Genomic DNA, 12,337 nt, shown 5'->3' with positions numbered 1-12,337 from the left:
CTTTTATTCAGTACCAACCTGGTATGGATTTGAGACTGATTAATATGGACTTGAGATGCTGACACAGAGGTCAAGGGCTAAAGCCCCAGCTAACAATAAACAGCAAAATATGGGGATTGAATAGATCTGGAGCTAGGTACTAGGTGATCTTTGCTGTTGCACATAAGAAACATTTAGAAATGAATGACTTACTGAAAGTTCAGCTAAATCATCAAGGATTTTTAACATCCACTGCTGGCTGTTGCTGCAGGAAAATTTTAAGGTGAAACCTAGCCTAACATTTTAATAAACAGTTCTCTGTCATGTCACTGGATGTTAACCCTAACGTCTGAAACTAAGATCTTCATCTTCTTCTTAAAATTGCACAGATAAATGAAAAATGGTACTGAATGAACTGAAGAGTAGGTCTGGCCATTCTCCTTGTCCCTCTGCTTGAAAATCTGTAGACTTTTTTTTATACTTAATTATGTGCCTTTACTAAAACTAATAACTTGCTTCCCTTATGCTCCAATTCTGTCATGATATTATTGATTGGGAATGCATCATGATGTTCATAGGAAATAATTTCTGTCATTTATATTTACCAGTCTTTAATCAAGTGAATTGGTTTTCTTCTTGATTACCACAAGAATCTTCTGTTGTAAGAAAAAGCCTTAAAGAGACACTGATGAGAATTTACTGACTAGATTATGGCTTTCAACACAGACCTCAGAGGGGAGTAGATCGTAAGATGGCCAAACATGATGATGCAGATGCAGGCGTGTACCACGAATTCTAGTGAGTGTTTTCCTTGATTTTACTGATATGTTCTGTCTTGATAGTAAAACACATGAAGACCCAATCTCACCCTCTGGCCACTACTGTGGAAGACAGTTTTCATTACTTATTTCAAATATTACTCTCTCCCCAGGCTCCAGGTTTGCATCCTGTGCATTATAAGAAGATTATGAGCTTGAGTCCCTAGATCCATCTTGGTATCTAACTTAACTGGCAGCTATAGGATGCAGGGTCCCTCTGCTCTCATCTAAGACAAGGTGGCTCACTCATGGATGAAGAGAGGCAGAGGTTAAGCTCTAACTCAAAGTATCGTCTCCCAAGAAGTGATGAAGGATGTAACCCTTCTATGTAGGTTTAGGGCACAATCTTTGGGCAGCAAATTGGTATCCCATGATACCAACCCGAACCATCCACTCAATGGCTGGATTCCAACTTAAAATGTAAGTCAATGATTACTGCTTACCTGAAATGAACCAATTGTGATTTGTTTCCTCATTGCCTAACTTGTAGGCTGTTTCCCATAGAAAACAGTTAAAAAAAACCTAATGCTTAACAACATGCTTAAAATGTTATACATAGTCTTAAAAATGCACTTTGAAATTGGAAGTACTTCATTTAAAGCATGCAAATATATTAACTCTTTCCCATTTCCCACTAAGAATGCTTTGTTTTTTTCCCAGCCAAAATACAATGTAAGCAATAATTTTGAATAACTTCTGCTATTCCAAAACTAGCATGCATAAACTGTAATCTTAAAAGATCTATCTAAACCTGAATGCCATTACTCCCAAGAAATAACCTGGAGAAAACAATCCCGTTTGAGTTGTTATCGTGAATTCTACAAGAAAAAATGGAAGAATGATCCCACCAAAGTGTTGTTATCACAAACAAAAATATTATTCAGATTTCAGTGAATAATGAACTTCTGAAACATTAGTAGTTTGTTGTGGGTTTGTTTTTGTGTGTGTGTGTGTGTGTGTGACTTTTGGTAGTTTTATAACTTTTGCTTTGCATTTTAAACAGGCAAGCACTTGAGAGAGAGAAATACTGGAGTGTTTTAATAGTATGCTCCCTCTGTTTCTAATATTTTCTGGATATTGCTGTATCCATAATCTGAATGTGTTGGATTATTATCTGTGATGGCAGACTAAATGTTCTTTCCTATTTCACTTAGTAGAACTGAGTGCAGCTGAGTTAAAGATTGGTAGGATGGCATAAAACATAGGGGAGTTATAAACCTTTTAAGTAGGAAATTCATGGATGTTTTTTAATTTACATTTTTATTAAGTTTCTGGCAGTCAGTCTTCACACTGAGAAAGTGAAGTAAGCACTGCAGGCAGCTGACTGCACAGAGGAAGGATGGAGGTGCTTCATTTTTTTTTTCTTTTCCACTCTGATAGTCACAAATGTGGATTAACAACTGCAATGTATAGACTCTGAGAAGGAATGGAAAGAGAATTTTTTTTGCCCACCATGGTCTTCAGACAACTCATTCCTGGGCAGCACCCTCACTTTCAATGCATTTTATTGTCCTGTATCCTGCCTTACTTTTTATATGACAAGTGTTCCTCTGATTCTTTGGGAATCAGTCTCTATTGGATTTCACTTCAGGTAATTTCTTCAGCTACTCAACATCATTTCCCATTCTTTATTTCTTTTCAGCCTATTGTCAATAACTTAATCAATTTCTCACTATTTCTGGTGTTAGTATATCTCCTTCAAACTTGTGTAGATGGTCATTCCTTCCAATCTTCATCTCCACTTGGCATTGTTTGAAACTACTGTGAACAGATTTGTTAATCGTTTTCCCACCAAATCAATACCTTAATCGTCTTCAGTGCTGTTATCTGAATTCCATCAAGTTTGTCTATATTCTTTTGTCCCAGAACTAAATTTAGTGTTTGAGATGAGATCTCTCTAAAGTTGCAGAGAAAAAAGATGAAGGACTGTACAGCATGCCGATACTGCTCAGTACTCTGTCACTGTCTGAGGATATATGGATGAGGACAGAACATCTTTCATTTTTAACATTTTCACAATAGTTTTCCTGGCCATAAGCTGAAAATGGGGCTTAATCAATGTGTATCTGTGCCTTTTAATTTTACAGTCTTGATGTCCTACATGCTGTGTTGTGTAAAAAGAATAAAATGAGTTTGAATCGGCTGGACAAATCTCTGCAATTTGTCTTGATGTGTGCCCAATAATTTATAAGAAAAACATCCCATTGCAAAAATAAGTTATTCCCCATCCCATGCCCGCTGCACCATCAACTCTTTCAGGGGTTCAGGTGGGAGAGGGGAGATAAACACAAAAATCTAATGATTTTTAGTGGTCCCTCTGGGATAAAATTAGGACAGATGGGCAGGCAGAAGAGATGCAGGCTGCAATGCATCTGTTTCAGAAAAAAAAAAGGATCTTTAAGCACATTTCAGAAGCTTCTTATTGTAGTTTTCTTGTAGCTGAGATCTTAATGGGTAGGTTTGAAACTTGGATTTTCTTCAGAAATACCTTGGTTTACAATAATGAAGTAAAAATGTGAAGGAAACACAAATGGAGTGGTATATATGGGAATCTTGACCATATACTTTAAATTCTTCCTTCTATTTTGTTATCCATTAGAGCAATTCAGATATTGGATTTAATTGCGTGTATTTTTCTGAACCTTGCAGCATATTATGTGAACACAAATGAATTCAGTTCTTTATCATCATTTTCCTACTAAACCAGACACCACTTCCTCTCCTCTCCTTAAGATTTGTAATTCAACCAATTCCTATTAGGCTTTCTGACACCCAGCCAGCCAAGGCACTTGGGGAATTAGGGGAACAAACATATGACTGAAATATCTTTTCCTAGCCAGTGATGATGCCTTTGTCCCATGTCACTGATAGTATTAGACAAAGTGTTACAAGATGTTTTTTTCCAGAAAAATATTTCTGAGGATTTTCTCCAAGAGATTCTTGGGTTGCTTATTCATGTTAGAAACAGAATTTTATTAAATAGACATAATCACAAGATAGTGCTCTCTGCTGTTCTTGGCCTGATGACAGAATGGATGGTTTCCATTCTGCATGAACTCCTAGGACTTTTTGCCAACTCTGCATGAACAGTCCAGGAAAGTTTGGCCCTAAGAAGCATAATCCTGTAGCAGAATGCAAATGGCACACAGTTACCTTTGAGATCCTTCAAAGTTCGGGTAGGGAAAACTTGCACTTTTTTCTATATACATTACACAGAAAAGGGAAAATCTCAAGGTTGTAAAGGAGTGACTTGTATTGGAGGATGTTCATGCTGATGCTAAATGCCATTGTAGCCCATTACTTTCCAGGTAAACAAATCCTAGAGAGAGGACTTAAACACCTGTGCTTGGCAGACTTGTCTTTTATAATGAAGATGTAGCATGTCATTTTTCGTTTCTTTTCTTAAAAAAGTAGAAAAATGGCTGTGGCTTTATCCTGAGTTGCCCATTTCTGACCATTATATATGATGTGCCAGGTTCAGAATACTTGCTCTATCAATTCCAAACTTGTTATTGAAAATCTTTTAAACAAATGTTACTCAAATGCTGTTTCAGTGTAATTTCCCCACCTTATCCCTGATGTGTCAACATTCAAACATCACATGCTAAGACCTTCCCCTTAGTCTTCAGCATGAAAATGTTGATAAAATACTTTCTCCATGGGAAACAACTTGCTGTGATAATGGCACACTAAGTTAGATAAATTGCTTTCAGCATTTCACATTTACCAACCTTAAAGCACAAAATTCCAGAGGCAACTTTATTGGGATATAGAAGAGACACGATCTCCACGTTGCTCTTTGGGTGTATGGATAACAACAGCTCGACAAATCTGGCTGCTGTTCACAAGGGAGACAAATCTGCATTGAAACCTACAGAGGTATCTGTCACTGTAGCTGTCTGCAGAGCATGCCTTCTGCAGATTAACAGCCCGGATTACAAAACATTGCTGGAAGAGGTTCAATGACTGAGGGAATCCATTATTAAAAAGTAACAACTAATATTATATAATTTATAATAGTATATCATAATAAATGATTCATCATAATGAGTGATTAGAAACTCACACAAAATAGAAGCTTTGGGTCTAATATTTTCTTAAGTCTGAATAGCCTCAGTCTTGGATATCCCTTTCTTGGCTCTGCGTCTTACAACACTCCGAAAGGTTTGACTTCAGCACAAAAACCAAGGATATACAACCACTTTTGTCATAATCTGCTTTTTATTGATGATAACACTGTAATAAATCCCATTTTCCCCCATTCTTACCCATTGCTGTCCTGACAACAGATTCATGGTTTCTGTCTGCTTATCTTTTGTCATTTTTTTCTCAATAATTTTATTGCATGACATGAATTCTTCATATGTTCCATAAAAGCAAACAAGGGAGGGTAGTCCTTTGACCTTTCCAACATTCTTTGCTGTAATTTACTGGTGGTTTTTCTCCTCCCTGCAGCATGGCCCATGGAACTCTGTGATAAAAATGGACAGCCAGTGCAAACACAAAATGCTGAAAAGGTTAAAGCTTTGATTATGTTAGTCTATAAATGTTCATAGTCTTTTTTGTTGCCAGAAAGAAAATGAGAGCTGAAAATGGCAGTGGGTGAATCATGCTTATTTCAGAATACGGAAATGATATCAGTTCAACCTGTTCTTTTTAATGCTGAAAGAATGTAATCTCGTGCCCTCTCATTTTATGTCACTGCAACCCACCTTATCCTCTTAAATGAATGCATGCATCCATTTAATTAACCTGGTGAGATTCGAGATATAAATCTTTTAAATGCTTCCCATGCAATTTATCTTAACAGCTGTCAGAGTAATAACATCTTTAATGCCATATTCTTTATTTTCTGATTTACTGAAATTCCTGGTATTGTTCTGAGTACACTGATAGGTTTGCTAGATTTAAACTGCTAATCCTTACTTGTTTAAATCCTAGAAGCAATGCTGTAGAAAGCTTTACTGAGTGTTTAGTTTTGCAAATAAATGGAAGATTATCTTGTTTGAAAAACGCATAAATGTATATTGAAGTCTGTAGTTCAAACAGGTTCAAATGTAAAATTCATTAGCTAAGATGCTTTGTTTTAAATGCTATATTTCTAGAGTATCTTGATCTGAGATTGTTCATTGCTGGCATTAAAAATTTGCTTTAGACTATCCTGCTTGCTCAACCAGTTCCCTTTCAAGAGCTGGAATAAGGGCAAGAGGGATCCATATCCTTTGGCTGTTATCAACCCTCAGTTTCTTTGTAGACTACCACACATTGTGTACAAAAATTGCATGATTTCTTGTCTTGTTTTGGCCCTTCTCCTACTTGGTTGGTGCTGTTTTATCTTGGCATTATGGTTGACTAATGGATGGTTTTCAACCACACAGATCATGACTGGTCTACATACTGCCTGTATGTTTCCAGGGTACTAGGAGAGAGTCTTTTTCTACCTAGATAATTTCAGACTGACTCTACATATTTCAACATAACTTTCTGAAGCCAGGATAGCCAGGATATCTGAGTCCATGGGCAGAATGGTACTGCAGTGCTGTACTTGCTGCCTTGTAATTCCCATAGTATTCTTCTTATCTAAGCATTTTAGGTACTTGCATTGGAATTTTTCTAATTTAATTAACTCATTAATGCTGGCACATGGCACATTCTCTTTCCCTCTCTGTAAAAATGCATCTTGCTTATCTAAATAGCAACCTAATCCGGTGGGTGTGGATGTACAACGCATAAATTAGCTCTAACAAAGTGCTGACCAGTCTGAGCAAATACCTGAGTGGTTTGAGCATTAGGTAGGCAGGCTGTGCACATGGCATTGCTATGAAATTCACTGTGGGCAAAATAAAATAAATTAGCTAAGTCTCATATTGCATAAATGCAGATGTTGTTGTAGGTCTCTCTTTCCCAAATGTTGAAGTTTGAAATGTCAGCTCATAAGAGAACACTGGAGTTATTTTTTCCACTTCATCACTTAAACTCATGGCCAGGCTGAATACCTTGACAGAGAGAGATAGGGGTGTGGTAATGAAACCGTTTTCATGGCTCACTTTTAATCACTAGGCAGAATTTTCTCATCTCGTGCGAAGATCGGGTTTTCTGCTCTTACTCCTGGAGTAATTTTAGCTCTCTGCCATTTAAAAAAGAACGAGAAATACTAAAAAACCGTGTACAAACCTAGCATTTTAGATTGCCCTTAGCCTGAGAAGATAAAGGTAATTATTTCATGACTGAAAAAATTTTGAACTGTTGAGTACACGTCAACTTCATAATCCTGGATTCTTTTTCATTCCAATTCTGAGAAAGCCCTGACAAGCTGTACTGTCCTTACTTCTACTGTTTCTCCTACAAAGACCCCCCAAAAAGCAAGCATACAGACACCAGAGCGTTAGCAACAGAGTTGGCAAAAAAAAAAAAAAAAAAAAAAAAGCCCACAAACAAAACAAAACAAACCCCCCAAACCAAAAACCAACTAGCAGGGCAGTGAAAGACACAATTCAATTCAATTAGGTTCTCAGGAAACTGAATCACTCCTGAGACTGGTAATGAGAAACAAAATCTTTCACCTTTAGGTCACATGTTCATTCTAGCTAGCATTTGTATTGATGAAAATTTCTGCTTTCTCATAGCTACTTCCTGACCTATGCTAGCAATGTTATTTTCGTTTTCCCTTCATTGCAGAGGGATAATACCTGTTCTGGCTATTCCATTTCAGTTTTAAAGGATGGTTGTTGAATGGGTACAACTGTCCAAGTAGCAAAGAGGGCTTAAAAGTGATCACTGTGTAACTTTGGCCTCGTTCTGTTACCTGACAGCTTGATATCCACAAAACAAAACCTGTCCTCTAGTTAACGCACAGAGTGACAAACAGACTGCTGAATATGTGTTACCGTCCTACAGGTGTTCTGCTTTCTTGCAGTGCTAAGGTATGTTTAGCAGAGACTGGGGAGGCTGCATTAGGTCTACACCGGATTTAATGAAAGGATGTTAGTTTCCAGAGCTGTCATTTTTGTCACCTGTCATAACTGCTACATTTATACTAATTTGTGAGACATAAAAATAAATACAGACCATTTTCAGTTACCAAAAAGATTTATTGTGTGCTGGTTCCCAGCTGGTGTATGTTGGCATAGCCCTGTTGAAATGTAGCTGCAGTTTTAAACTGCCTGAAAATATCTTGGATGCTTATCTAAGGGATGTAATGTTACCCGTTTTCATCAGCTAAAGCAATATACATCAATCATACTTTGTTACTGCTAGAAATGAAGAAGGTATTCAAATCCAAGAAATGTCTTGCATAGATTATTGAGAGTGCTTTTCTGTGTTAATCACACTGTTTCTCCAGGGCATAGTTTTAGAGCCATCTCCCACAGTAATGAACATTCTTGTATTGAGTACTAAAATGACTGCACTTTAAGATATGCAGTGAAGCTGATGCCTCTGGCTTGCTGACTGTGTGAGCCATGAGAGTATACCATATTGATGCAAGATCCCACTTAGGTTTTCCCCTGAGACTTTTTGCTGCATCTACATAAAACTTTCTTCTCTGACCTCAATGGAAAACTGAGAAGACAGTAGGCAAACACCTGGGACCTGCATTCTCATAGACTGATCCCCATGTACCTCTTCAGGATACAGGCGTAACTGCCGAGTGCCTTCAGTGCTTCATCCAATGAGATCTGCATCGATAAACTGTGTAGTCCCATAGAGAAGAGTACTACACTGGGAAAGTTTACTGCCACACAGCACTGTGCCCCCAAGGATTTAGCTACGCAGGAATGCAGTATCAGTGGGGGCATCATAAATCAGAAGTGAGTTTGCAACCTAGTTCACACTTTGGCCAAGCCAAATGGGGTCATCAGGGTCTGAATGCTGATCACTGGGGTCTCTGCTGTAAAGACATTGTCTGAGAGATATCAACAAGCAAATTGGTCAAGGAAGGCTGATATATTTCTACAGCCTGTTATCTTGGTAACACAAAAATTGTATTTTTGATAGTTGGGCAAACTGATTCTCAGTGCTTTTACCTTTCAAAACTTTTCCATCTAGATGACTATTCTCCACTGCTGAGCTTCTTGGGAGATGTATTACCTCCATTTTGAATTAATTTTTATCTCTGGGCTAGTCTCCGAGGAAACAGATTTACCTAGGGGGGTCATTTTTCTCTGTGACAAGAAGTTTGCTGCCCAAAAATGGCCATTCTGAGATGGAAACTTGTTCTGTTTTTGTTAAGTATTTTGCTCTGATGATTAAATTATTAAAAGACTTCCCAAAGTCTTTTACTTCGAGGCACCAGCATATGTTGATACAGACAATGTATTGTATTATCTCATCTGATAATTACTTTTGATTCAGAACTTTAGGTGGGTTCAGTGTTAAGTTGTTAGCTTTTCAGGAGAGTTCCTTGACAGCCTGCTCATGATAAAAGGTTTTGAGCGTGCAAAGGGGAAGGAGTGCAGTCTGCAGCTCTCAGTTCACTTCACCATTGCCTGAGTAGGTAGGTGTGCTACACCAGGTAGAGCTACATGAGGAGACAGTAAATTCACAGTTTGAAGTGCACAAGACAGCATAGCGTATAAACTATAGCAATAATTAGCAATAATCCTTCCTCCTTTTACTTCTAAACAGGGATTTGGGGTGATTTTACCAAATACCTGCGGACAGGCACTTCAGGCACTTGCATCAAATCCTTGCCCTTCTGCTGGGATAATTGGCTCTGCCTGTAGCTGTCACCGGCTCACTCTCAGTGATGCTCTGCTCACTGATCAACAGACTCTCTCAGTGGAGGTCGTGCTCTCCAGGCTTGATGAATGCAGAGAAAAATGATACGGAGATTATGTTAAGCTCTTTCTTTTGCTAATTTCTGGCATAATTGCATGAGCAGCATAAGACTTTGCTTCTGTGTTTGTTAAAATGTATTGATGTATTTCTTCTGAGATGTGTTAGCTAATCAGGAAGGAATGGTAATTGTGTGACAGCATGCCATTGTTCTTCCTTATTAGATGAATTAAATAGTGTATGTAGCTTGAGGGGTAGTACTACAGAAGGGAAGCAAGGATTTACAGGTAAAGCTGGAAAAAAAGCATGCAAGGAAAGAATGCTCACAGTGGAATAACAAATTTTCCTTCTACAATGTAGACAAATTCTCATAGCATGTATTGCTTAAATAAATGTGTATAGACGCTAATTTTTATCCATTTTGGAGAAAAAGGGGTGAATTCTGTCCTTGAATAAATGTAAACAAGAGATAAGAAGTGTAAGATTAGAGATCAGGTGCTGTCTCCTAGAACACTGAATTTAGGACTGGGTCGCTCGCTAGCTGGACCAATTCTGGTTTCCCTGTGGTAATTGTTTTTATGAGAACAGCCCTGGTTGTGATGTCCACATCGTGCCCGATTGTCTGAATTTGCACACCTCTGAGTGTCCTCTGGATTCCAGCTGGCTTCTGAGACATACCTGGGGTATCATGATCTCCTTGCAGGCAGCCAGCACTTTGCCAGTGTACCAATCCCACGCCCTCATGGCGGAGCATTCAGGTGCAGTTTTGGTTGGATTTGTCTGCATGGTGTTCCCACAGTGGCAAATGGGATCACTCATAGGTGTGCGTGAGAAGTCAAGGCCTACACACAGCCGTGTAACACATCTGGAGGGCAAATGCAAGGCTTCTCTTGGAAGTGCCAGCTGTTTTACCCTGCAGCCAAACTCAGCCTAGTGCAGTCACCTGGCTGCTTGTAACTGAAGATGCTGTTCACACTGAATAAAAGGGATAAGAAACAGATGGATTTTGTATTTTTTCAGTCAAACACAATGAATTACTCTAGGGCTCACATTAAGTAGTGTTATATGAGCATTGCAACCTGGCTAGAATTATATTTTTAAATAGGCTTTCATGTCAAGTCTTGACTCAAAGAAGTGGACAAAATCTTGTAGGGCAAACTTTTTGTCTCTAGGGAGATATCCCAAGAGATGTAGGATGTTCTCTGATACAGGAAATGCAGTCGCTATGAAGAATGAGAGAAAATTGCTGAATTTAGTCCTGCATTCATGGATGTATCTGCCTGGTTTAATGTAAGCTGGATTCTTAGTTCTGTTACTTTGCTACTGTTTTCTTTAAATCCTGAATAACTTCATTACTTTTACCCAAATTTCTGAATCTGAATGTAATATTAAAATAGAAGCTAAAAGTTTCAAGTATGTAAATCACCAGAAACACTGAAGAGAAGAGAGAGTGGGCAGTACTTGTAAGGTGTGCCTTGATTTTTGCAGAAATCATCAGGCAGGAATAAACAAGTCTTAGCAAATCAGTAAGACTATTTTCCTCCATGCTTTACTGGGTGAAGTTCCCTCGCCATTCTGCACAGGCAGGGGTACTATCTGATTAGCACAACTGAATCTTTGACCTTGAAAATGCAAGAAAAGTGCTGAGGGCATTAGTCTTTCATTAAGGATAATGGGAGTTGAAAACTTGTAGAACTTCTCAGGATTAGGTCCAAAATTTGTACATCACAGTAGCAGCATAGATGTGCCAACAGGCAGGGCTTACTGAGGAGTGCAATTAATGTGAAATGAACTGTTTCCATCGTGCCTTCTTCTCTCTGGCCCCAGGTACTTCTCTGCTTCCGTGACTCCATTTCCCATCCCAGTTAAAAAGAGACTGTTAGAACATGTGGCATATTGATAAGGAAAGCAGTGACAGGTTTTCTTTTCCCCTTTTTTAATTTGTCTTTGAGGAGCGACCCAAACATATTGGTGATATTTCTTTCTGGAGGGTTTCGCTTTTCTGGCACAGTAAATTTGTTCCTGGAACACAGCCTACTATGGACACAAATTCATTAGCTGCTGGGTTACTACAAAGTTAATGATGAAAGACAGAAACTGTTAAGTAGGATATTTAAATGTGCGTTTAATTTTTTTTATTTTTATTTTTTTTTTGCAGTGATACTGGAAACAGTCTGACACTTCTAGTAGATCAAAAGGAAAACAAATAACCTCAGCTATGGAGAGAAAGAGACTACTACAAAAAAGGGAAATTGGGAAAAGACTTTCTCTGGACAGCAGCCTTGTGGTAAGAATATTTTCTGAATTTACTTAATATCTCTTCTGTCATAAAGATATAATTGCTAAGAAGGAATACTCATAATCATGTACATTTTAAAAGTGTTTATCTGTTCATCACAATTTCACAAACTTTTCTGATTTTTAAGATTCTCCAGAGCAAAAAAGCTGGACGAATTTTACAGTATCTGAAATAGAAGCATCATGTCATCATGTGGAAGTCTGTCCCTGAATTCAAGCAGGGACAGACTTCCACAAGCAAAGACAACACAAGCAAAGAATCCAGAGAAATATACCAAACTTATAACTAGAATTTTACTTCAGCCTTTGTAGGGTCACTCTGCATTGCGTTATACTGACAATATGAGAGCTGAAGTTAGCTGTGGTCTTCTAATCAGAAATGCTTATTTTACTACTGAGGATACTAGGAAAAATTTGCTCACCATAGTGAATGTAAAAGATACTCTAATTTCACCTGAAAAAAAAAA

At 38.1% G+C, this 12,337-nt stretch overlaps 1 protein-coding gene across 6 annotated transcripts in view; it reads left to right on the top strand.

The window, feature by feature from the left end:
- Positions 1-12,337, top strand: part of NCKAP5 (NCK associated protein 5) — a 441,589-nt gene that overhangs the window by 107,182 nt on the left and 322,070 nt on the right. For all 6 annotated transcript variants that reach the window (XM_040704243.2, XM_040704245.2, XM_040704244.2 and 3 more), the window contains one exon: positions 11,731-11,859. In XM_040704243.2, the coding sequence (XP_040560177.1) occupies positions 11,791-11,859 (69 nt within the window). In that variant the 5' untranslated portion in view covers positions 11,731-11,790. The remainder of the gene's footprint in view (positions 1-11,730; positions 11,860-12,337) is intronic.

The sequence above is a fragment of the Gallus gallus genome, chromosome 7 (assembly GCF_016699485.2).
Source record: "Gallus gallus isolate bGalGal1 chromosome 7, bGalGal1.mat.broiler.GRCg7b, whole genome shotgun sequence".
NCBI lineage: Eukaryota > Metazoa > Chordata > Aves > Galliformes > Phasianidae > Gallus > Gallus gallus.
Note: the sequence above shows the minus strand (reverse complement) of the source record. Positions and strands in the feature narration are given on the sequence as shown.